Source organism: Chroicocephalus ridibundus, chromosome Z, assembly GCF_963924245.1.
Source record: "Chroicocephalus ridibundus chromosome Z, bChrRid1.1, whole genome shotgun sequence".
Taxonomy (NCBI): domain Eukaryota; kingdom Metazoa; phylum Chordata; class Aves; order Charadriiformes; family Laridae; genus Chroicocephalus; species Chroicocephalus ridibundus.
The window spans coordinates 41,542,985-41,570,262 of NC_086316.1; the positions used below are offsets into that span (position 1 = coordinate 41,542,985).

General features: G+C 38.0%; 1 protein-coding gene across 1 annotated transcript in view; it reads left to right on the forward strand.

Annotated features, from left to right (window-relative positions):
* The first annotated feature begins 1,224 nt into the window (after positions 1-1,224).
* FANCC (FA complementation group C) overlaps positions 1,225-27,278 on the forward strand; it is a 67,868-nt gene continuing 41,814 nt past the window's right edge. Inside the window, exons 1-3 of the mRNA XM_063320431.1 lie at positions 1,225-1,389; positions 3,005-3,089; positions 8,720-8,814. Of these exons, the coding sequence (XP_063176501.1) occupies positions 1,225-1,389; positions 3,005-3,089; positions 8,720-8,814 (345 nt within the window). The remainder of the gene's footprint in view (positions 1,390-3,004; positions 3,090-8,719; positions 8,815-27,278) is intronic.

Consider the following 27,278-nt stretch of genomic DNA (forward strand, 5'->3'; position numbering starts at 1 on the left):
TTACTTGTAGAAATTAAACAGGTTCATTAATGTTCTTCAGACTTTTATCTGGCTCAGTTTAGCATACCATATAAATGACATGATTGTAAGGGTTAGCTGGATAAAGCAAGCTTGATTTGAAGGGCTGCTGCTCAGGTTCAAGTTTATTTTTTTGGTCTGTAGCTCCAGGTCTGTAGCTTACGAAGGTAAATATCCACTGATTTCTGTTGCTTCTAGGGGTGTTTGAATTTGTCTCCAAGTGGGCAACTGTTAATTTCTGAAAACTGCCACCACATGTGTGTTAATTGACAGTTGTCTTGACAGAAAGAACAAAGAATGGCTGCAAGAGCTCGTTTGCTCTTTCAGCCTATGAGGTGTTTCTTTCAGAGAGATTTAAAGGTTGGTGTAGTGCCTGCTGTGCTATTCTCTATCCTTCTGCCAACGAAAAATGTAATAGGAAAGCAGAAAAAATGTGGGGTTTTTTTTTGGTGTCTTTTACTGTGACAATTTGGTTAGATTTTAACATTCTGGTTTGGCAATAATGCTCATCTCTCAAAGACACAGTTTTTACAGCGAAGTATGCCATTGGTTATAGATTATATATGGAACAGCTTTTATTCAGAACCAACTTGTATGTAAAGCTGCATGTGGATATATTTTTTTCCCGCTCCTTTGTATAATAATAAGAAAAACAGAGCTGAAATACTAAATTTATTAGTTTCCCTTAAGGAGAATACTCTTTTGCACTTAAAACTAATGATCAATTACAAATATGGAACATAAAACAAGCAGAGGCCCCCTCACCCCTTTTGTTCTGATTGAGCCTTATTTTAATGCTTTCATTTATCTTGAAATGGACATTTTCAGTTTTTCATCATGCAAAGCATTCTAAATAAATGTATACATATTATTCTAATATTCTTTGAGTGAAATATTGGTGACGACAAATTCAGATAATAAAAGCCTGAGACACAGCTGGCCGGTATATTCTAAGGTAATTTACTGATTACTGTGTGCCCTTTGCTACTTTGTTACAATGGTGTTATTATTTTACCCTTTTACTACTATAAAGAAAATTGTCACACTTATGAGATGTAAATGCAAAGACACACACACCCCCCATCCTCTTTGCATGCAAACACAAAAAGTTAGCAGATATCCTTCTTCCCATTTCCATTCTTGGTTTGAAGCCAGTGTTTAGTGCTGCCTGACGGAGAGTTATAATCTTTTTTTCAGGATTGTGGAATGGCCCAGGACACTGCGGTGCCCAAACTAGACTTTGAATATTGGCTGGATAAAGCTATTAAATGGGGTCAAGCCACCACGCTGGAATCACAGAAGGATGTGTGCCTTCACTTGCCTCAGCTCCAGGAGTTTCTGCGTCAGGTTTACGAAACTTTAAAACACATGGTAAGTAACTTTAAAAGGAAGAGTGACCTGTTTTGAAGACGTCCTCAGAAACAATCTGCACCATGTTTTGACAAAACAGAAGCTAACAGTAGCAAAGAGGTTTGTGTTATTGACTTAATGTATTGCTGGATCAGAGAGGCAAATTGGGGAAACAGTCACAGGTAATGCAAACAGGAGTGTGCTTCCTGTTTCCCTGATTTATTGCCAAAGGAGCTTTTTCTTCTTGATTGGTTGTTGTCACGTGAGATTTCCCAGCCAATGCACTAGCCTCTTTAAAAAACTCTTTAAAATAAACAAGAATTTGACTCTGGTTGTCAGGTCATAAATTGGATTATTTAAAGGCCTTAACATGCAAAACTGTAACTGATCCTTTAAATCTTAGAGAGTCTGTTGACACATTAACCCCAGTGTTGTGGCACATGCAGTGAATTCTAGCAGAATGGTCAGACCCTTGGCATATGCTGCTGGCTGTTGTGTTTAGTAATTTAGTTATTGCCTACACTCAGTAGAGTGCTTTTTTTTAAAAATTAAGTTTGGTTGTTGATATGTTTAGTTGTGTATATGTTTTTTCTGAGCTTGGCTTTTTCAGTATGTGTATTCAGTATAGTTAGCTTTAGAAATATTGCGTTATGGCATGAGGCTGACTTCTTATGGAAGTACTTCTTATTAAATATTCTTCTTATCTAAAGACTGCGGAGTTATTTTTTTCTGAACTGAATTTAACTTTTAAATAAAAGATTTCTGGGGAGTGAAGTTTCTTCCCATATTTATATATGTCTTTTTCTTAAGAGGGAAACAAAAAATATCTATTTTTCATGTTGCTACTTCAAGTAATCTGAGGCTTGGCCTGAAATGGACCTTGTGAATATGGCCCCAGAAAGTCTAGGGCTAGCCCCAAATGTGAGACAAATGTAAGGAATTTATTGCAGCAGCAGGAGATGGTTATCATTCCCGCTACTTGCATGCTATCTCAGCACAGCACCATTTTTAAAAGCCTTCATTTATGAGATAGTAAAGCTACAAAAATGGAAAAATAAGACTGATTACACAGGGTTGTATATGAACTACATTGTCTACTACTTTTTATAGTGAAGCTGCTTTCTATTTTCTTAAAAGCTAAATTGCAGTTTGTTAGGGACTAGTCATTATGTAAGGTAATTTAAAGAAAGCAAGTGAAAGTAACAGAAACATACTCAGTTTTATGCCACAGTACATGTTCATTTATTCAGAAACTCTGTGAGACGGTATATTAAAGCAATGAGGATCAACAAAAATATAGTTTGATTGTACTTTTATTATTATGTAATCTTGGTTATTAATACTGTTTTCTGATTACTGGATGTGAGTCAAATGAGCAAATTTTCTACCATAATTAAGTAGTAGGTGAGAAAACTACTTACTTAAGCTTTAACTTATTTTGAATTATGACATTATAGCCAATTTCAGGAAGTTCTGCTTTTATTACATACCTGCAGGTGTTTTGCTTCCAGAGCATTTCACAGCAAAACCATTTGGATTGTAATTTACAACAATCTGTGTCATTAACAGTCCTGCTAACCTACTTTTGATGTGCAGCATATTTATTATCTTTTTGTTTGTTTTTATGTTTTAACAGGATTCAATTGCAGCAATCCAGCAGTTCCCTTTAATTGGCCAGCTTCTAGGAAGGCTTTGTTGGAACCCTTTTGTTATAGGATATGGTAAGAACGTGTAATGATATTTCTGCAGCAGTTTCATAAACTTTATTCTATATGAATTAGGAAAAGACAACTTGTTACATACTTTGATTTTTTTTTCCATAAAAGCACAACATTCTTTTTTACTTAAGTAAAATTTTGAGATGGAAAGGTTAGCCAGGTTATTTAAAATATGTGGCATTGAGAAATCTTAAAATTACTTTTGGAGCTAATTAATTTCATGGATTAGTTACAGAATCTTGACTTGGGAGCAGTGGCTTTTAAAACCAGTGAGTGTTTGTGTGTGTCATGATTTCCGTTTTTCTTATTTTCTTGTATTCATTACATTTTTGTTAGGTTCTTAGAATGTACAGAATCTAGTGTTTCAGATTACTTCCAGCAGAAGTTTCTTCCAGTTATCCATCAGAATATTGTATTATATATGGTAATATAGAAGGATTAATTTTTCTGATATTTGAGTTGGGTTTTTTTTATTAGCATAAAACTGTACTAAGTTATGACTGTGTTTGTTTTTATTGAGTTTATTCTTAATGTGTGTTTTCCCCATCTTGCAAACTAGCACATGGAATCAAAAGCAAAACAGTGAAGTGGTGACATAGGGAAAAAATGTACAAAAATCCAAAAGCCTCTTACTGGTAGTGTACATGCATGTATGTGAGAATAAAGAGGAGTGTCTCCTCCCTCCTCTTGGGAGGGAGGAGACAGTACTTGTGCTACCTCACCAGCAGTTCCAGTACATTTTTCAGGAATTGAGATGTTAATAAATGACTCGGGATCTACTCTTAAGCAGAAAACTAATTCTAAGCTTCTCTGTGAGCCCCTTAAATAATCTTTTGCCAGTGTCCTACTGCTACTACCACTACAAAAAGAGGGTTGCATTTTTTCTCTTCTGCTTTATGCTTCCTTTTGGGGAAATATAGGAAAGGGCAGTTTTTGTGTTCACTTGGAAGTTCACCTTTTCAGTCAAGCACAGCATTGGACTAAAGTGATCATATGTTGTCTGGTTTGGCTTTTTCTTCTTCTAGACAGCTGCATGCACAGGCAGAATGAACTTGTCTGCAAAACACATGGTAGATGAATGTTATGTCAGCACTTCTCTAAAAGGAAGATTTTGGAAGGATCCATAGATTTAAACATAGATCACTTTTGCCGAGCAGCAAATACTGTACTTTTGTGGCACCTTTTGAAAAAAGCCTTTTCATACTTTATAGAGCTTATTTTTACGATGTTTCCCTTTTAAATCATAGTTCGGTTTTTGAGAATGTTGATAACTGTTGATGTTTACAATTACACATATGCTGTTCTAAGTTTTTGTTTGGAATATACAAGTCTTTAGACCATCAGTTTTTCTGAGCTGAAAATATTCTGTGGTATAGAAAGTAGCTGCTTCTATATTTTTCATCAAAGTTGAAAGCCATCTGTTTCTGCTTTTGACTCCTTTTCACAACAATCACAGCAATACGTTCTTGGTTTCCTCTTTTTCTTTCCTCTTCTTTGGTATCTCTCAGCATTTTCTAAACCAAGAGAAGCACTTTTACTGCAAGCTGATCATTACCTCTGAAGGCTGCAAAAGAATAGTTTTACTATTGGGTTTTTTGTGTCGCAAAGTTGCAAGCAAGCCCATTCAGAGAACTTCACTTGCTCAAAATAGAATCCTTCACTTTAATGCTTAGAGATGGGTCAACAAGATTTTCTGACATCGATAGACCTGAAGATGTCTGCTTATACATTCCCACCACTTCCTCTTTTTAGAGCCACCTGAGTGGTCTTTGGACTGCTGGCATTTTAGATTCAGCAGATTTTAATTTTGTTTGGCGCTACTTCTGATGACATTTTTTAAGATATTGCTGACTATAGCAGATCCTGACTCTCAAGTGGGTTTCATGTAATTTCTCATTTGGATAAATAGCTCATTCATGCCTGTGTCAGAGACCAGGCCACCCTCACAGAAGAAGGAACTAATTTTGTTCAATTCAGTCTTTCATACTAATAAATAGAGGAGGAAAGACATACTTCTGCATCATGTCCAAACCACAATACCTATCGCCTCTAGATGAATGTCTGTTGGTGCTGGAGGCTGACGTGGCTGACCACTCAGTGCAGGAAGCGTGGTCTCCAAGGGAAAATAATCTCCTCATAAACACTCCTGAGCAGGAGGTGACCAAGTTGGCCTTATTTAGAATGCTAATGTGAAGGAAGCACAACTGAAGAAAATCTTGTGGTTGTACTTGTGGTCCTAAACCACAAGGGATACATGAGGAATTCAGACTTGGTAAGGAATTCCAATGTTTTTTCTGTGGGCTGGGGGATTATCTTCTCAGTAGGACCCCCCTGGTTTGAGTTTTGAGCCCAAATGTCTTGAATCCCAAACTAATACTATAAATGCTGGGGAATTTCTTGGTGGCTCTGTATGTCAGTATATGTGTGTGAGCATGCATGCTTATGTATGCATCCCTTTCCACAGAAAGTTCTATTTTAGCTGATCAACATTTTCTGATATGTTTCAATAAAACTTTACAACAAGCTCTAAAAAGAATATTTCTGGCTGTAAGATTAGGGTTTTCTTATTAGTTCCTTGCATCTGGCCCTGTTCATGACAGGGTATTTATAAACTAACTGTATCATAGGATGATTGAGACCACACTGTATTATGAGAAAAACATTGCCTTTGTTTTTTCTTTTTTTTTTTCTTTCTTTTTTTTTTAATTTTTGATGTGAGATTGGCAGGGAAGAACTGCAGTCTGATTCACCATAAAGGTTTGGGCTTTTGTTTGTTTGTTGTAACAAAACGGCTTCTAAGTTGTCTTAAATTTCCTACAGGAAAGTTTTATTCCTTTAGTTGGAGTTACAATATTAACCTAGTTAATATGTCCGGTAGATAATTGTTGACCTTTTTGGGGATATAATTTCCACCTTTGAGTTACCAATTTTATTCCTCTGGATATATTAATTGTGTATTTATTTGTGTAGCAAGTATTCTTTCATGCCATAATAAGATCAAATGACTTTATTCATGTCCTGATAATGGTTTTCAGTGCATACCATGGTGGTATGTTTTCCATGGGGGTCATGGTTACTAGAAAAATGGGAGGAAAAAACCCACCAGTAAGTTTTCTGTAGCTTTTTGTGTTTGGTCTTTTGATGTGATTATCTTTCGCAGCTGCCATAATTATTTTAAAATCTGTCCCCCCTTATTCTTAATCTTCCATATTTAATCCCCAGTTACAAAGCAGTTCTGAAAAGAAAACAGTGAACCTGAGAGTGGTCCTCAGAGTGTCATTAGGTACTTCAGCAAGAAGACTGTATAGTCCCTTTTCCTACTTTTCACAAATCAATGGGAGGCTACTTTGGTTTTGGTTGTAGCCAAAAAGTAATTTTAACTGGGAAAACTGCCAAGCTTTAAAAGTCCCTTAATTTTTGGGACTTGTTGGCATAGCTAAGACACAAATAAAAGTTGGTTCACTTAGGTTGAGGTTTGATTGTATCTATCTGTGTAAACTCATTGTGCTGGCAAAGTGTGCTAGTATGTCATTTATCTAAGCCTTGTTTTCATCATTTTAGTTTTCATCATACTGATCTACATTTCTGACAGGCAATAATATATGCAATTTACTTTATAGTATGCAGCAAATCATCATGTGTAGCAAAAAGTCTTCTCATCCAGAAGTCTAATTAAGCAGTTACATAATTTTTTTCACTTCTTTCCTCTATTTTTTTTTTTTTTTAAGTAGAAAGAAAACCATAACTTAAATAAAATGACCTAATGGCATACTGTAGATACATAGATAAACAGAATGGGTCAAAAGAAGGAACATTTGAACTATGTATACTTTGTTTGGGATAGGAGATTTGGACTTGATTTTTCTTTCCCCATCTCTTTCTATATAGTTTGACTTTTTTTTTTTTTAAGGTATAATTCGTATAATTTAAAATTATCTCAAAAGACAGACTTTATAAGCAGACAATATTTTAGTATGAGTAATGAATAATATTTAAAATCTTTGTTTTCCAAGAAACATATGGCTATCATTTTGTCATTTAAACAAACAAAACAGCATTTATTTGCTTTTTCCTCCCATATAATTTCATATTAAAGTTTAGGTCAAATGATTTTTTTAGGGAGATAGAGTTGCCTCTTGGTGACGATGTCTGAATGCTTGTTGGATGTAATTACAGTCAAAGTATAAGGATACTTCGAATTTCTGCAGAGCAGTATGCAAGATATCTTCTTTAACTCCAATCTTAAACAAGTAGGAAATTATTAGCCTTGTAAAAATCCGTATTAAAAATAATCCCCAAACACACAATGGCAGAATACCCCCAATTGTAGTCTTTTAAATGTGTATGTTTGAGAAACCAGTTCTGTGCAGAGATGTTAGTCAGTGGGAGGCCAGTAATGCCTACAGGCTTCTTGGACATTTATTGAGGAATACTGGTTTAAATCAATATTAACATCTCTGATCACCTGGTGAAAATACAGGCATTACTTAATGGAACTTTTATTTTTTCTTCAGGCTTTGCCAGCAAAGCACTTCTAAATAATACTGTTTCTTGCATCCTGGATAACAAATACACAGAAAACAAACAAAAAAAATCACTTTTTGGGCTTGATAATCAAATTGTATCCTAATATAATTTCTAAAACTATTCCCGTTTGTATTATTATTAACAATAATATAATTTACTAAGTGGCTATGATATCAGAGCTACAATGCTACATCCAGTTTTCATAATTTTTATTACAATCATGCAGTTTTATTCTGGGATGAAATTCGGTGTAGAAACTCTTGGTATCTGCCAAAGAATATTAAAAAAAAAAAGGTGCCTTTGAAAAACAAAGTTGTGCGAAATAATAATGAGTTAAATGGCTCTTCAACTGTTTACTTCAAATAATCAGCTCCACTATAATAGTATCTGTGCATCTGAGCAGTGACAGTATTGCTCAGTATAGTAGGTTTTCAGAGAAGGCAATTCATTTCCAACAGTGGGTTAGAATTAAGTAAAACCCAATCTGATGCTGAACAGGAAAATTGCAATAGAATTTTTTTTCAATCAGCGCTTAGCTATTCTGCTGTCTACAGAAATTTAATTTTCCTGAAGCATAGAGAATCTTAATATATTCTTACAGAAAACTCGATGTTTTACATTCTTGTTATGAATTATTTAATACTTAAAATTTTCAGAAGTGAGCGTTCTTTAGTTGTGCAAGCTTTGGACACAATGTAATAACTATTTTACTACTGTTGCTTATTGTTTATTATTAATGATGTTATTTAGATACTGAAATGAAAGTTCATTGATGACAGCTGCAAGTATTATGTGAATGAAGCACTAGGTCATGCAAGTTTCTTAAGACCATTTCAATATTGTATAGATTTTGAACTCTTTTGATACCTTTTAAATCGCTTTTGAAGGAAATGATTACACAAGAACTACATACGAATAATATTAAATGTGTGGTGTGAATCTGGTAGAATAGAAACATTATGAGTTGAGACTGATATTTAGGGCTAAAGCCCTGAAGTTTTGTGGATGGGTAGGGATTGTTGTGTGTAATACTGTCTGTGTTTTGATTTTTCTTTTTTTTTTTTTTCCCCTCTAAATGTATCCTTATTTGCTTTTTTTCCCTGCAGATGAAAGCCAGAAGACTCTGATGTGGTGCTTATGTTGTCTATACAGCAGTGAACCACAGAACCCTGTGGAATTGAAGGCCAACAGCTGGATACGGGTAAGTGAATGAATCCTTCCCAGGACTGCTTTGAATTAAATTGATTATTTAAAGGTGCTACATCTATAGCATAGAGACACTGTCATTTAAGAAACTGTTCCAAACACAACTTGCATACATACTGTGTTGAAGTATTTATCGCTCCAATTATAACACAGTCGGTGCTAGTCTGTCATTTTAAATATTAAAAAGATGTGCCATTTTAAAGTGGATAGTTTGGATGGCTTTTAACCTAGTAGATTCACCAAGCCTAGTAACTGTGAATAGTGAGCAACGACCACAAATCAGAAGGGAAGCAAGTGTTATTAAATATCAAAAAAAGAACCTTTCAATTAGGATAAACTAATTAATCTGGAAAAATGCCATAGTTTGTTTTGAAAACATCTTGTATTTGCTCTTTAATTTTATTCTTTTTTGCTTTTGTTTTATCTCCTGCCTGTGAAGAATTTAATTGTATCCAAACTTTCTTCAAAGGCAGTCAGAGAGGGGAGGGATAGTGCTTGTGTGTGGATTTATATTTAGTGACTTAAGGAATAATGAATCCTTAACTTTAATCTCAAATTTAGGGTTTTGCATGGCACATCTGTTCATATTTTATATGTTTCCACACTGAACTAGCAAAGCACATCAGCATGTAAATAACTTGCAGTACATTGATGCTTAATGCTTTATGTGTCTGAGTAGCAATTCGAGGGTGCAGTGTTGTTGACTGTATGTCCTTGCATTCACCATGGATCCATGTCAAAATATGGTTAAAAATATTGTTCATGTGTTTTTTAAAATATCTTATAGTTTTCACAAGTAATGAGAATGTAGCAGCCTGATCGTTATTTACGTATGTGTCTGCTAAAGCTGAAGATACTTCTAGCCTTCTCTAAGTAGGTCATTTCTTACTTATTCGTTGACTTTGTACATATCAGTTTATCTAGGTATGTGTGTAATACTGGGATGTACAAAGTATTATAAAATAGGTTGTGATAGGTAGGTATTTATGTTGGTAAATAAGTGTATTTAACTGTGTAGTATGTTGATTTAGACGCAGTAATTCTTAGCAGTAAGTTCTCACAAATTTTAAGATGCTCACGAGTGTCTGTATGTACCTATTTGGTGGGCCATGAAATTCTCAACAATTTAATACTAACTAAAACTCACCCTTATTTTCTTCCTGTCTTTAGCCTTGTTCAAGAGGCTCTTCCTGAGATCAATATACTTGGAATTCACAATGTGGCAATGCTTGAATACCAAAGTAAAGTGATGCAAAAAAAAAATTCTGCCTTTTCTAACGTAGACTTGCTGGTTGGATACATTCTTCATAATAACATAGGAGATGAAGAATAGCATGCACTTCAATCAGAGCAAAATTTGTCATTTTATTTATTAGCAGCAGCATGTGTATTAATGATGTTAAGTGGTGAGGGAGAGTTTTACCCAGACAATCTCTTACATATAGCTTCCATTTCTGGGAAGGAAAAAACCAGTTGTTTTAATCTAGATCAGTTGCCGTATCCGATTGATGTAACTTAACTGATGGTGTTGCTGATATTAGAAAAAGTATTAAGTAAACAGCAATAAATAGTTGGGGAATGGGTGAAGGTAGGGCTGGTGCTTTTGGCAGCACTGTCACCTGAAGCTGTCTTAGATTGGGACTGATAGGTGTGCATTTGGTTCAAGTCTCACTGTAGTCTGCAGGAATTTTTCCACCCACTCTGTGTGTTTAAATCAACCTTAATAGTCATTGTGACTTGATGGGTCAAGAGTTAACCTAAAAGTGATAGGGAAGAGGACGCGGAGGATTTCAAAGCACAAATAGGTCTTACTAGCTATTTTTATCATTCAGCACTTCCCTAGTTGACTAACATGGGTGTAGCATAATATGATCTGAAGCGTAATGCTTTTATGTTTTGATTGGAGGGAAAGGAACAGCTTTTGGAAAACTTCCAATTGAAATTTAAAAAAAAAAAAGGATAGGTAAGGAAGGTTGTAAAAAACACAACATCAGGATACAAAAGTTAAAAGAAAGGTTATTACTAAATTGTTTTCTATTTTCATTAGAATTTCTTCTCAGTTTCTTACTGTCCGGTGTGCATCATCACAAAGCTTTTTGAAGAAAAAAAAAATCCTTTTCCTAATCAACATTGTAATTCTCGTCACCAGCAATTGTGATATAATAAGGACTATAATTCTTGTTAATTCAGAAGAACCTAAGTTAAATATTTTGCTGCTCTTGGCAAGCAAACCCTTTGGCAAGGGTTTCTGTTGCCATGTGTGATAATGATATGTATTTTCAAAAAAATCCCAACATCGAGTAAGTCTGTTGACCCACCTAGTGCATAGTTAACATTGTTTCTTCTTGAACACTTTTATTTTCTATATTATATGTGTCTCAAAAGATTGCCACAGAAAGGGATGGAGACACACTATGAGAGCCATAATTTGAGGTTTGCATCAGCATATTGACTGGATGACCAGTCTCTGCAGTGGTTTGATCTGACCTCAGCCTTGTTTATAATACGGTGGGAGCTCTTTACAGCAGTGATATTCACTCTCTGGTGCTAAGATGCCAAATACCCTGTGATACACTATGGGAAAAATTGCCAAAAGACTAAAATATATAGTTGAAACAAATTCTTGGGGGTGGGGAGGAAGGTAGTTTCGTGGCTACATGATAAAAAGGGAATTGAAATCCATAAATTAGTTCTAAACAAAGCTCTGAAATTTGAATGCTACTTAAAAGTTATATAGTGTTATGGAAAACTTGCCTGTACTTGGAATGAAGTGTTAGATTATCTAAGGCATCTAAGCTCTCTGTAGATGGTGTGGATGGAAAGCCATCCATGACCACACAGAATGGGGCTCCGTGTTGGGTCCATACACACTGACACAGGAGCCATGGAAAAGAGGTTTACATATAGGAACTGCTGTTCAGCTTCTCTGGAAGTGACGTTCACAGTAGCCTTCTCCTTTGATCCTGTAGCTGGGAGTTAACTTTGTCTCCTCAACTTAATGCTTCAGCATACACTGAGGAAGAATAATCAGTTTTTAAAAAGGTAAAGCAGTTAGTTCGCTGTGTAAGTCAGCATGCATCAAATACATTGGGACATTTGGGTGTACATTTGGTTGACAATAGAAAAAAGAAAATATAAAAAGGCACAAACCAAGCCAACCAACCAGCCAAACAAAAAACCCTACCCGAACGACTGAAAAATGAGGAGCATGTAATGGAGATAGGCAACTTCACTGGCTTACTATTAACTGTTTAATTTTAACAGCAACAAAAACCCCACCCCTTTTTAAGATTGCTTCCTAGTTTTATGGGTTTTAAATGTGGCTTACATGAAAATTTTCCTCCCAAAATGCTAAGTTATTTGGGATTGGAAAATACTATGCAGTCAAGTTAGTGGTGAAAATTCTTCTTCCCTTGTTTCTATAATTATGTACAAAGACTATTAGATTACCCCTTGCTTTTTGTGCATGGCAAGCCCAAGTTCTTAAAGAGTACTTTGCAGCCTTTCAGTGCGTCTTTGACTAAGTCATTGATAGGAAGGCTGATTTCAGGTCTTTTGTTTTGCATTTTCAAAGTAGCAAAAAATGTATTTGATGCTTGCTTACTTTTTAACTTTCCTGCCATTGTCATAGAAATTTCTTCTTAATGGGAAAATTCTTTTTAATGGCATAAAGGGTAGCTACCCACTTGAACTGCATTAGTAGTTAAGTTTCAGAAACGAAGACTGTGCAGGTCTGTTAGGTCCTCTGAAAGAATAGAAAGTGCAAAGAAATTACTTGGAAACTAATTAAACACTGCAGTGTTTTTAGGATCAGATGCTATTTAAAATGGTAGAATTCTTTTTTTTTTTTTTTATGATTCTGAATTTTATTATTGCAGTCTAGGTTCTATCGGTCTTCTATACAGCCAGATGCTGTGTAGGAAGCCAGTATACGTGCTGCCACAGACTTCTCATTAGTGAAATCAATCATGACCTGGTGAAACTAGTCTCTAAGACAGAAAGTGATTTAGTTTCTCCAGATGGCCTTATTTGACCAGGCAGATACGGAGTTGTACAGTAAGTGTGGTTCTAACATTGTCTTCTGTGTGGTGGGGCTCTAACAGCTTCCTTTCAACGCGTGTTCCTCTTGCAATCGCATTGCAGCAACCGGGGAGCTTTTCTGAAGTAGGTTTCCATTTTATTAACTCGGCCGCACCTCCTCCTCTGCTCTTAGTTTATAAACTGTGTTTATGAATTGTTTATGGCTTTGGAATTTGTTTAAAATAGTACTTTTGTTGTATTGCTTTGGGAGGCCATACATACTTAGGAGAGTGTTACAGCCTGTCTCTTTTCAAACTGGATGAAACAGGACCAGTTAATATCCCTCTTCTTAAAATTTTTTATTCTTTTTTATAATGTAAGATGCAATTTTTCAGTGCTCTACAAAGGAACAAGACAGTGTATACCAAATAGCTTAAACATAGGGTTGGAAGGCCTGTCAGCCTTGGCACATGTTTTTAGAGGTTGGTTTTGGGCTTGGCCAAATTTTCTTTTCTGGAAATGTTTAGTTCTTTTGGGTACCTGTATCCTGTGCTAGGCCACATTATATTAATGGCCGCAAAAGTAATAGGCGCTCTTTGTAAGAGTAATTTTTAATGGCACTGGAATTATAAAATTATTTTTGTTATATTTTCCAAAAATACCTAATAAAATGTGCATGTTTTATCTTTCATAAGATTTCATACACGTTTTCTCTTGCGTATGGTGTTTTGAACTAAGGATGGTATCACGCCAGATTGATGTAAAAATTTTGATTCAGCAAGTTTTAATTTTATTGTGTTGGCGAGTTTCTAGTTCCTCAACAGAATTGTGTAAAAATGTTCCTATGAAAATACTTTAACTGATTAAAAAAAAGGTCTCTAAAACTCTGACTCATCTACTAGTAATTTGTGAATGTTGCTGAGATATTTCTGCTGTATGATCAGGGTTTTGAATTATGTCCTGCAGTCCTTGCCTCCCCCTCTTGTCTTTAATTTCTCCATTTTCTGCTGGGCTAAGCAATGTTGGTGGAAAGGTGTTGGACACCACTTATTTCTAAATGTCTGCAATGGAAAGCAGAGACCATATTGTTATTTCCTTTGGACACTGTCAGCACTCAGTGAAAAAATACACCACTTGAGGGTACCTCTTCAAGAATGCAAATGTAGTCTTTTAAGGTGAATATTTCCATTTTACCAAATATAGTGTTTGCAGGAAAACTGCAGCATTTGCTTGTTTGGGTTTCTTTGCTTTTTAGGGAAATAGGAGGTATACCAGAACTTTAGTGTCATCTTGTTATTTTTTGAATAGGAAACATGCAAACATGTTTGAAAACCATTAGTTTAGTATGGTACATGTTTAGTAGAAGACTTGCTTGTACAGCAATGCTCAAATGTTTCTGGAAAAAAAGGGGTTGGGGTTTTTTTGTTGTTGTTTTGGGTGTTTTTATGTTTTGTTTTGTTTTTAAAATTTGAGTTATAAATTTGAAAACATAATGTCAAGGCCTCCTGTGTGGGATCTTTCCCTATAGTATCGTTACACTTGCCTCCTGTGGAGGACACATTAAAGCATCTGAATGGAAGTCCTGTTTTCCTTAAGAACTGAAGACATATACCTGTCCTCTGCTTGCCAGCCTTTTGATGTACCTTGAAGTTGTATTCGTTTAGATTAAATTTGATGGAGTTCTGTCTGTTGTATTAAATTGCATTTAAGTGTTTTGCAGTGGATTGCTACTCCTTAAATAGACCAGATCAAAAAATTTACTGCCAATTAAGCACAGGATGTTTGAGATTTTTAGTGATGTTCTCCGGATGACCTGGGATTTTTTATGATCATCTTGACTTTTTAATTAAACTACAATTTTAATTGAGTTGGTTCAGTTAATGAAACACTGACCTTTCACCCCTACTTCTGAATCTGTGCCAGAATTTTCAGCAAAATGGGTTTTTAAGACTGTGATGAATTAGCATTGTAAGGATGGTCTCTCAGTGATTGTTCAAAATGGAAGTGTTTATGACTTACTTCTTGGGACAGCTGCACCTGCATTGCAATGGTTAGTTACCTCTCACTATAAACTTGCAATTGTGTGTGATTTTCCTTTCCTCCTCAGATGTCAAGTGCTTCTTCACTGATGTGTTGGATCATCCAGCTGTCTGACCAGATGTTACTGTATTTGTCATTCTTAATACTTTAATTTATTTACATATATTTCAATTAGGGAACAATATTCAGGAGTAGAAGAAAACCAACACTGGTATAGAAACAGGAGTTCAGCAAAACAAAATTTCTTAAAACTTCAGGATTTAAGTGGACTTACTGTTTTTGTATGCCAGGGAAAAGTTGCTCGTTGATTTACTTTGTAAGATTAGTTACTTTAGACTAAGCCTCATACAAATTGAAACAGAAGAATTAAAAGAAAAATGTTAGAGACCACATGCTCTTGGGACTATGGGAAAGTTGTGGAGAATACCTGAGAAAAAAACTGGAAAGAAGTCACGTTAAGAAAAGGTCAGGGAGTGTGAAGCATACATGTGTGTGTGTGCTTTCATGTATTTTGCCTTCTATGTGGAATGAGTTACCAAAGCATTTTCAGTATTTCTGTCACAACGAGGATAGTAAGGCATCACAGTACAACATGAAGGAACTGAGAGGGACTAGATTATCTTTGAGAAATATAAGGATTCTCATCATATCTTAATAAAGTATCCAAAGTAGCTTTTATGTGAAATGGAAGATGAAAATGGGAGGTAGACTCTATAATTCTCATTATTTTTTTCCCTCTGTCTGTTTTTTGGGAAGAAGTTTATTTTGCAGGATATATGGCTTATATGTATTTGTTAAAACACAGTATGGCGAGTATGTGAGGAAGAGTTTGGAACTGGACACAGTTGTTCGCAATACGTAGTAATGACAACTTTGTTCCATATTGCGATAGCTGTTTACTAACTCAAGAATGGTGGTCTATATTCTTACATAGCAGTAAATGACATTCTCCATATTACATACAGGTACACATATGTATGGTTTATATTCATATGTACACAGCTTTCCATTTCACTGCACTGTAATACATATTCTTCTAAGGGAAGATAAACACTTTCTTTTAATAATAGTCTCTTGATTAGAAGCCAGCTTCACCACTGCTGCCCAGGTTGTCTGGCTGCCCAGGTTGTGTTGAATTTTAGCTGAATAATGATGCTTGCATTAGTGAGAGTTTTGTGTCCAGATTCCTGAAATTGTTGGCAACAATTTCCTGTTTCCTGTATGTACAGTGCATGCAGTTGAACTGATTTTTGTCTTTTCTTCCCTGTAATTATTCCAGAGGTGTGGAAGAATTATGTGTTCACTTGTTGTTATGATACTGACTAATTCTTTCTTTTTTTTTTTTTTTTTTTTTTTGTACTTAAGGGCTTTGTATCTGAGGACGTGTTGTATTAAATGCTATACACAAACAGTTTAGAAAACATTCTTGGTTCTGAAGTGGTAAGAATGAAAAACTCATAATGCAAATAGATTTAGAAAAAAGAATCAAAAAGAAACAATCAAAGAAAAACCAAGCTACAGCCGTTAAGGGTAACAAAAAATGTTTCTATAAATTCATTAACAACAAAAGGAGGATGAGGGAAAATCTCCCCTCCTTATTGGATGCAGAGGGACAGAGGGAAACATAGTCACAAAGGATGAGGAAAAGGCTGAGGTGCTCAATGCCTACTTTGCCTCAGTCTTTAGCAGCGGAACTAGCTGTTCCCTGGGCACCCAGCCTCGTGAGCTAGGAGACAGGGAGGGGAAGCTGAACGAGGTCATCACAATTAAAGAGAAAGTGATCAGTGACCTGCTACGCCGCTTGGATGTGCACAAGTCTATGGGACCGGATGGGTTACATCCGAGAGTGCTGAAAGAGTTGGCAGACGTGCTCGCCAAGCCACTTTCCATGATATACCTGAAGTCATGGCTAATCGGGGAGGTCCCAATGGACTGGAGGGTAGCAAATGTAGCACCCATCTGCAAGAAAGGCAGAAAGGAGGATCCGGGAAACTACAGGCCTGTCAGTCTGACCTCGGTACCAGGAAACGTCATGGAGCAGATCATCTTGAGAGTCGTTACAAGTCATATAATGGACAAGCAGGAGATCAGGCCTAGTCAGCATGGGTTTATGAAAGGCAGGTCCTGCCTGACGAACCCGATCTCCTTCTGTGACAAGATGACCCAATTATTGGATGAGGGAAGGGCTGTGGATATTGTCTACCTAGACTTTTGAAAAGCATTTGACACTGTCCCCCATAGAATTCTCGTGGAAAAACTGGCTGCTCATGGCCTGGATGAACATATGATCTGCTGGATCAAGCACTGGCTGGATGGGCGGTCCCAAAGAGTGGTGGTCAATGGAGTTAAATCCAGCTGGCGGCCAGTCACAAGTGGTGTCCCTCAGGGCTCGGTGTTGGGACCATTTCTGTTTAACATCTTTATTGATGACCTTGATAAGGACATAGAGTGTGTCATCAGCAAGTTTGCAGATGACATGAAGCTAAGCGGGAGTGTTGATCTACATGAGGATTGGGAGGCTCTACAGAGAGACTTGGATAGATTGGACCAATGGACCAATGCTAATGGAATGTTCTTCAACAAGACCAAGTGCCGGGTCCTGCACTTGGGCCACAACAACCCCATGCATCGCTACAGGCTTGGGGAAGTGTGGCTCGAGAGCTGCCTGGCAGAAAAGGACCTGGAGGTTCTAATTGACAAGCAGCTGAACATGAGCCAGCAGTGTGCCCAGGTGGCCAATAAAGCCAATGGCATCCTGGCTTGTATTAGAAATAGTGTGACCAGCAGAAGGAGGGAGGTGACTGTCCCCCTGGTGAGGCCACACCTTGAGTATTGTGTCCAATTTTGTGCACCTCAATACAAGAGAGATATCGAGGTGCTGGAGCGAGTGCAGAGGAGGGCAACGAAGCTGGTGAAGGGCCTGGAGAATAAATCTTATGAGGAGCGATTGAAGGAGCTGGGACTGTTTCGTTTGAGGAAGAGGAGGCTGAGGGGAGACCTCATCGCTCTCTACAACTACTTGAAAGGACATTGCAGAGAGGTTGGTGCTGGTCTCTTCTCACAGGTAATTAGTGATAGAACAAGAAGGAATGGGTTCAAGCTGCAGCAGGGTAGGTTTAGGCTGGACATTAGGAAAAAATTCTTCACAGAAAGAGTGGTCAGACACTGGAATAGGCTGCCCAGGGAGGTGGTGGAGTCACCATCCCTGGATGTGTTTAAGACTTGTTTAGATATGGTGTTAAGGGATATGGTGTAAGGGAGAACTTTGTAGAGTGGAGATGATGGTTGGACTCGATGATCCCAAGGGTCTTTTCCAACCTAAATGATTCTATGATTCCTTTTCTCCAGCTGCCTCCTTCCTCACTGTTATAAAATAGCATTCTGCAATCACATTCTGAACAATGCAGGTTTTTTGTATTTCACATAGAATCATAGAATGGTTCGGGTTGGAAGGGACCTTAAAGATCACCTAGTTCCAACCCCTCTGCCATGGGCAGGGACACCTCCCACTAGACCAGGCTGCTCAAAGCCCCACCAAACCTGGCCTTGAACACTTCCAGGGATGGGGCATCCACAGCTTCTCTGGGCAACCTGTTCCAGTGTCTCACCACCCTCACAGTAAAGAATTTCTTCCTAATAGCCAATCTAAATCTACCCTCTTTCAGTTTGAGGCCATTACCCTGTGTGCTGTCATTACACTCCCTGATAAAGAGCCCCTCTCCATCCTTCCTATAGGCCCCCTTTAGGTACTGGAAGGCCGCTATAAGGTCTCCCTGGAGCCTTCTCTTCTCCAGGCTGAACAACCCCAGCTCTCTCAGCCTGTCCTCACAGGAGAGGTGCTCCAGCCCTCTGATCATCTTTGTGGCCCTCCTCTGGACCCACTCCAACAGGTCCACGTCCTTCTTCTGCAGACTCCAGAGCTGGATGCAGTACTCCAGGTGGGGTCTGACGAGAGCAGAGGGGCAGAATCACCTCCCTCAACCTGCTGGCCATGCTTCTTTTGATGCAGCCCAGGATGCTGTTGGCTTTCTGGGCAGCAAGCGTACATTGCCGGCTCATGTTGAGCTTCTTGTCCACCAGCACCCCCAAGTCCTTCTCCTCAGGGCTGCTCTCAAGCCATTCTCCACCCAATCTGTATTTGTGCCTGGGATTGCCATGACCCATGTGCAGGACCTTGCACTTGGCCTGGTTGAACTTCATGAGGTTTGCACAGGCCCACCTCTCAAGCCTGTCAAGATCCCTCTGGATGGCATCCCTTCCCTTCACTGTGTCGATCGTGCCACACAGCGTGGTGTCGTCAGCAAACTTGCTGAGGGAGCACTCAATCCTGCTGTCCATGTTGCCAATGAGGACGTTAAACAGCACTGACCCCTGAGGAACGCCACTCATCACCGGTTTCCATGTGGACATTGAGCCATTGACTGCAATCCTCCTCTGTTTTTCCCGAGGCAAACCTTATTATGTAGTTTCATGGTGACCTATTTACGTATGGCCGTGCACAGTATTTTTAAGGACAAGCCATCTATCTATTCATGCCTGTAATCACATTACTTGGTTTGCTGCTCTTATGTTTTCATTTATTCTGTCACCTTTTCATTGCTGCTGGTTTCAAAAGTTTATTTGCTGTAGGCATGAAACTGTCCCCACCATAACGGGTACAACAAAGCATCCATTCTTTAGTTTCTGGTCCTTCTGTTGTGCTGGTGCATTAGCACCTAATAAGCTGCGAAAAATTATACCAGTAAGTACCAGTAGATGGCACTCTCTGTATGAAGTGATAGCCAGTATGTACCTCACACCGACGTGCACGCAGGTAGAAACATGCGCTCTCACACCGTTTTTAGAGAGTTGGGTAATTTAGATGTTGTTAGGGATTAAACTAGTAATAATAACATTACGGCCTTTCCCTGGTTCCATCTGGATGTTTTGTTAGAAAGGCAGTATTATGCAGCAGTTTGCCTTTAATTTGTCATATTTGTCATGAGGATGACAAATGAAGATGAGTGCTTCCTCTAACTTCTGCGACCAAATTGATCGGTATAAAATAATGCTGTTACAGAGTAAGCCTGAACAGGGCATTCACTGGAGTTAGTAATGAGAAATAAAAGCTGGGAATTAACTGTTGTGCATTACACTTTCAGTTAAACTGTTCTCTGTTATAAAATTTTCCATTCCTAGTTAAAACTAAGAACAACTATTAAATAAATATGCCTCATAAAAAAGGCAACAAACAAAAACAGTCTACCAAGTATCCTGCTGCTAATGGTTGCCTGTTCTGGAGGCTTTTGTGGGCACGCAAGAGATTCTGGATGATTACAGGCTAGTGATCCCTTTTTATGATATTGTTTTGTTTATGTTTGAGTGTTTTTAGATTATTCTTATAATTCGTGACTGGTCAGAGCATTGAAGCACTTGGAACTTAATGTAATTTTAGAAATTTTATTGTTATGTAATGCAGTTATTAATGTTCTCATAGTTCATGAACATTTTAATCCAATTTTAAATCCCACATAGGCTCATATCCTGTGGACAGGATGGGTAATTAAGATTGATGGCATTTGTAAGTTGACAAGCTGTAAAAGTTGCATCCAAGAAATCTGAATGTTGTATTTGACTTGTGAGTCAAGGAATATTGAGGAAGCATGTTAGCTTTCTGAATGGGAAAAGTTGATTTTAAGATGTTTCCCAGATATAAGGGGAAAACAATAAAGATGCTGCTTCTTAATTCTATGTTTAAAATTCTGTTTACGTAGGTTTATTTTTTATGTGTGAAACTAAATATACAGGGGCTTTTTTGTTTTAAACTTGATCTGTTTAATAACAAAGTTGATTGAAGAAGAGCAAACATACTTGAGTGAATATAATTGTCACAACAGTTAAACTGACAGTTTTCCCACTGTTTATTTAAGCAATAAAGGATCAGAAGCTTTTGTGCCACCGTAGCTTCTGGACAGTTCTCAGTCCACCATGTTGTGCAAGGAAGTTTAAATATGTAATAACGGCAGTGACTATAAAATTTTGTTTTGCTCACCTCAAGTCCTCTCTTCATCGCAGGGCATAGGCACACTCAGACTAGATCTCAGAAGCAGAATGAAACAGCTATCTGAAGGGTACTTTGTTGTAGAATGTTTTTTCAGTTACATTGTTATGATTTAGCCCCACCTGGCAGCTAGGACCATGCAGCTGCTGTGCAGTTCTCCCTATTCTCCCCAGAAGGACATGGAGAAGATGGGCAAAAAAGAGGGGAAAGGGAAAAGAAAAAAATTGTGGGTTGAGATAAAGACAGTTTAATAGAACAATAAGAGAAAAGGAAAATAGCAATAATAATAATAATGACAAAGTAACTCTCACCACCTGGTGAATTGGTACCTCGCCAAGCAGTGATTGTGGATCTGCCCCTGCGCCCCGCCAACACCCATGTATATACCGAGTACCATGTCTATGGTGCGGAATATTTCATTGGCCGTTCTGTTGTTCTGTCTATGCTCCTTCTCAGCTTCTATGGGAAGCTGAAAAGAGTCCTTGAAAAGTACAAACATTGCCTAGCAACAACCAAAACCATATGCATTACTGACATTCCTTTCACAGCAATCAGTAGGAAAAAACCCCAACTGTTTCCTGGCTGAAACCGGAACGTATACATACTGTCAAAAATTAAAAAACTTAAGAGTACAAGAATGTAATTTAAGAATACTAGTTCAGAGGGTCACAACAACATAGTTCTGACTATTGTGAGTTTGGGAGGGCAAAGGGAGGGTATTGCAGTGCTCTGGTGGTTTTTTTAAGGCTTGTCATGGTGGTTCCTTTAAGAGACTGGAAAAAATATATTAATATTAAATGAGGAAAAATAAAGCTTATTCACAGATTTAAGAATTCTTAGTTTTGACTCTTGCTGTAAGTACCAGAACTTCATAATAGCTCATGCCTATGATCAGATGTTTGACTTTCCTTAGCACCAGTGGTTTTTGTGAAAGTCTTCCTCCTATCAGTGGGTAACTCGAGGTTTATTCTCTTCGATCAAGACAACTTGCTATGTGAAAGTGTGTTGGCAGCTCAGGTTCACATATACATCATACGTTTTTGATCATCATGGTTCTTCAGGTAAAAAATGAAAAATATGTTCTCCTTTGATATACACAGTTGAAGTAATAGGGGGACTTTAGGATTGACTTGGTCTTAATTAGCATAGTTCTTTCATGACTGCTTTCCCACCAGGAGGGACTTAACTCTGTACTGTCAGACTAGAATCTCACCTGAAGGTTTGAGTCAAATGCCTTTACTTCTTATACAAGACTTCACACTGTGGTCCTTTAAGTTTCAAATGTGCAATTGGTTTCTCAATATGTAATCCACTCAGGCAGCTTTTCTGCATCCAGGAATATCCTTTCTTTTTTGATGGTGAGTCCTTTAATATCTGTAAAGGGAGCCGGTTTCACTTTTTGCCCCTTCAGTCTGGATGATTGTTATAGTGACCTCATTTTGGGCAGGGAGACAATTTCACAGTCGGTGAACAATTTTAACATTTTTATTCTCCTGTCAAGAGAAGTTTGCATATTAACATTCAAGAGTTCAAGGCTGTTTGTAATCCGTGTCTGCTGATCATCCTAACCAGATGATAGTGGGTAACATTTTAAAGTATTTTGCCTAAGTAAAAAGCACGATAAAATATCATCTTCTCTGAGCTGGGCAGTAGTTCATACCGTGAATCATCAAACCTACTCATCTGTCATTTCTCCTTGATTTTATGAAGTGTCTTTATGATATAAGATTTTGAGCTGGAGACCCAGGATCTGGGATTCCTGAGGTGAACCATTTTGCCTCAGTAATGAACAAGAGATCCTTTTGCCCAGAACTTCTCCATATCTTGGGTTTTTTTACTGTTCCCTTCCTCATCCTTCCCCTGCACATCTCTCTTTTTTTCCCCAGGATCAGTGGTTGGTTAGTGTTTGCATATCTTGGTCTATTTGGGCCCAGATGTAGTTCTAGTGTTCCCCAGGGGTCAGTACTGGGTCCAGTCCTCTTCAATATATTCATTAATGACCTGGACGAGGGGATAGAGTGCACCCTCAGCAAGTTCGCTGATGACACAAAGCTGGTAGGGGTGGCTGACACACCGGAAGGCTGTGCCGCCATACCGAGAGACCTGGACAGGCTGGAGACTTGGGCAGGGAGAAATCTTATGAAATTCAATAAGGGCAAGTGTAGGGTGCTGCACCTGGGGAGGAATAACCCCATGCACCAGTACGGGTTGGGGGCTGACCTGCTGGAGAGCCGCTCAGCTGAAAGAGACCTGGGAGTCCTGGTGGACAACAGGATGACCATGAGCCAGCAATGTGCCCTTGTGGCCAAGAAGGCCAATGGCATCCTGGGATGCATCAAGAAGAGTGTGGTCAGCAGGTGGAGGGAGGTCATCCTCCCCCTCTACTCTGCCCTGGTGAGGCCGCACCTGGAGTACTGTGTCCAGTTCTGGTCTCCCCGGTTCAAGAGGGACAGGGAACTGCTGGAGAGGGTGCAGCAAAGGGCTACGAAGATGATTAGGGGACTGGAACACCTCTCTTATGAGGAAAGGCTGAGGGATTTGGGTCTCTTCAGTCTGGAAAAAAGACAGCTGAGGGGGGACCTTACCAACACTTATAAATACTTAAAGGGTGGGTGTCAGGAGGATGGGGCTAGGCTCTTCTCAGTGGTGCCCAGTGACAGGACAAGATGTATTGGGCACAAACTTGAACATAGGAAGTTCCACCTAAACATGAGGAGGAACTTCTTTACTTGGAGGGTGGCAGGGCACTGGAACAGGCTGCCCAGAGAGGTGGTGGAGTCTCTGTCTGTGGAGACATTCCAAACCCGCCTGGACGTGTTCCTGTGCAACCTACTCTGGGTGACCCTGCTCTGGCAGGGGGGTTGATCTAGATGGTCTCCAGAGGTTCCTTCCAACCCTACCATGCTGTGATTCTGAATGTTAAACATTATCTGAATGTTTCACTCAGATGCACTTGGCTGTTTTGTTCTCCAAAACTCATGCTTAATATTTCTTCACATTTACGTTTTTTAAAAAAGAAACACGTCTGTTATTCTCCCCATTTGTTTAATTTCAGTTGCTGAAATAAACATGGCATAGCACTTATATGAAGAAAATGTCCATAAAGGTGATGAGATCTGTTGAGATATACTATAGGACTGCAAGAGTATTCAAGTGATTCAGGCACACTCCACCAGAAGCTGGGCCATATTCCAGTATGTGTGGGATGATTACTTGAAGTTCTGTTCATACCTTCACCAAACGATAGGTCATCTTGGAGTCTCCTGGAGTCTCCCTGAAACAATACCATCCTTGGCAGAATGTCTTTTTCTAAGACAACTCCAAGATCCTCTACTAGACTGAAGTTTCCCAAAGTGTGAATTTGCATTCAGGTAAGTATTCAGAAGTGAGACAAGGTTTTCTCTTTACAACCTGAACAGCTGTTATCTGTTAAACATTTGCTAACTTCCTTAGCAACTTCTTTCTAGTAGGATTTAAATTCATTAGGGTATATACTAACCTTTTTAGGTCAGACATCTACCACAAGGTAGGGCAGGGTATGATGTGCAAAAAATTCTTCTTGCAAAACTTTCCCTTGAATTGCCTTTTGATGGAATAAATGTCTGCATGCCAGCTCATCTCAAAAAACTGCAACTGCACTGTATTCTATAATTTTTAGAAGATAAGGAATGTCATTAGTGGAGAGTGTTACCATCATAGGATGCCTTTTGGCTTGTTTACTATTGTTGCTTATAAGCGCGGTTTAATGTAAATTAGCTCATTGTGGTTTAAGGAGACAGTGTTCCTTCCACCTCTTCATATTCTTTCTCTAACATTACCAAACTTAATATAAATGCATTAATTTATATACGAAGATGTAAATTGGAATTATGATAGCATCTTCTTAGGAGAAGAGTGTTGATTTGATTTTGTGGCCAATATGCCTGTTGTCTTTTAATAAAACTTGCTACATACTACTTTTGTTTATACGTATGCTTTGTCAGGTGGTTATGTTTTTAGGAAATAACATGTTATGTTAAGAATAATCCAAATGTAATGAAAAAAGTGGGGTTTTTTTAAGTATTCTCATGTCTTTATAAAGGCAGATGTACAAGCTCGCATTTTTCTAGGAGTTGGAAATTTAAGGTAACGTGAAGAAGATATTTAGTACCCAAATTATAGGGAACCTCAAGATCTGTTCTTTAGTCTGCTTTCTTAAGTTAGGAAAAACCTAAATCATTTGTCATTCCACAGGGGTAGATGGGCCCCGAGACCATTTCATGCAGAAAAACATTAAAATAATGTTGGATTTACAATAAATGATGTGTCAATGAGACAAGAATACTATATGAATGACATAGATGGGTAATGCATCTATTAAAAGGCTTATGAGTTGCTAGAGGTCATACTGAGAAACACTTTTTTTTCCTTCTTATCTAGACAGTTTTGAAAGAGGGAGATTAAGCGCTGAACTGAGATATTGCAGTTAAAATTATGAACATACTTCACCTGCTACTTGTTATTCAGAACATTAGAGGAGAAAGAATGTGTGTCATAGAGCACAGGTTTCAGCATGGTTTTATTACAAATACAACGTCTGGAACTTTGCTTTTGTTGTTTCCCCCTTCTAAGGGAGAACACTAATTTTAGTAATATTTGGATTAACATAAATAACTAGTTGCTTTAAAGTATTTCTTGTCTTTGTAATAGTATCACTATAATATTCTATGATAGGTAAAATACAAAATAATTAGAAAGGAATGCCAGTTTAAGAAGGAAGGGGAGGTGTGGAACAGGGGATCTGGTTTTCCCTAGCAGTTGTGGGAAGAGAGAGGTCTGTTTTCCAAGAGGGCATACATCCAAGAGAGAAATGGAAAATGTTAAGTCTCCTCGACGCCAAAGTAGTTCAAAGTTACTTAATCACTTTCTGAGACTCACTCTTGTGGTTTTAGGGATCTTATGGCTTTTTTGGTATGTTTGGAAAAGAGGAGACTCTTGTGGTTTTAGGGATCTTATGGCTTTTTTGGTATGTTTGGAAAAGAGGAGTTGTCATTCCTGCTCTAACCTGTGCAAATAATCATCAGGAACTTTGATCACTGCAAAGACTGTAGTGTATTCCTTCAGATGAAAGACACCTGATGGTGATTAAAGTATGTATCTTGTTTATACTTTTCCTATTAATCTTTTTCTGTATTTTTCCCTGGTCCTTCATGAGTCTTTGTGGCAGTTTTCCTCGGTCACTTTGTGTGGAATTTATCCTTGCCTCTAATCAAAGGTTTATATCAAAGAGGGTCTAAAAACATTTCCTCAGGACGTGGTGTGGAGTGGGTGGAGACAAATAGGCTTTTTACCCAGTCCTTGACTTTTTTCATTCAGCCTTGCTTTTGGTACATCCTTCTTCCCTCCTTTGCTAGGTGGTGGCACACTGGTTAGTGTAACACTTCATATTTATACCGAGTAGACAATCTGTGCTTTTCACAGGAGCATCTGCGCAGCCAGCTCTTGGCAAAATTGTTGAAATGATACAGACTGCCTCATAAATTTGGTAGGCAGGAGTGCAGTAACAGCTATGTGTTGTGCTTCCAACAATAGTGAAATGCTTAATTTTGTGTGATAGAGCACCAAACAACATCACAAGAATGCATGGAGTGTAAATTTTGAACTTTTTTATTACTTATTGCAGAGATCAGAATTCAAAATAAAATTTTCTTCTAAAAGAACTGCTACTCATTTTGACTTAGGGCTTATTTTCAAAGTTGCTGTTACTATGAAATATTAAACATTCTTAAAGAGAAAGGGAGAAATTATAATGCATTTAAATCATAGGGTCATTGGAAATTTTCAATCTGTGTAATCACTTAACAAAGTGACAGATGGAATTGTACTATTTTAGTGGTCTCTAGATACATATCTAATCCACAATTGACATAGGTTTTGGGCTTTAAAGATCTAAAGCAAAGACTTAGCTTATTATAAAGTTGTGGGGTGAAAGGGTGCTGTGTCAGGCAATATCTTTTGGTAGGTAGGTTAAAATGGATGTTTCAGTGGTAGATGTGCTTTCACTATGGCACTGCCTATACTATTAGGCAAAATGTTTTCATAAACTCAGAAATATTTAAAGTATCCAGTTTTCGAGCCATTTGTGCACGTTAAAAATAACTTGCTATTCATGTTCAACAGTTTTCTTGTTGAACAATGTAAGGGGACTTGCCGCAACAGATGTAATAGATTATAAGAAGACTGCAAGTATAATAATGGAGCAGACTTTGCTGGCAGATACAAGAACGTAGCACTCTCTTTAATCACAGTGCTTCCCATAGTGTGGGTGGCCACGGGCTGCAGACATTTCAGTCAATCCCTTCTCTGTGCAGCAGTGGTTG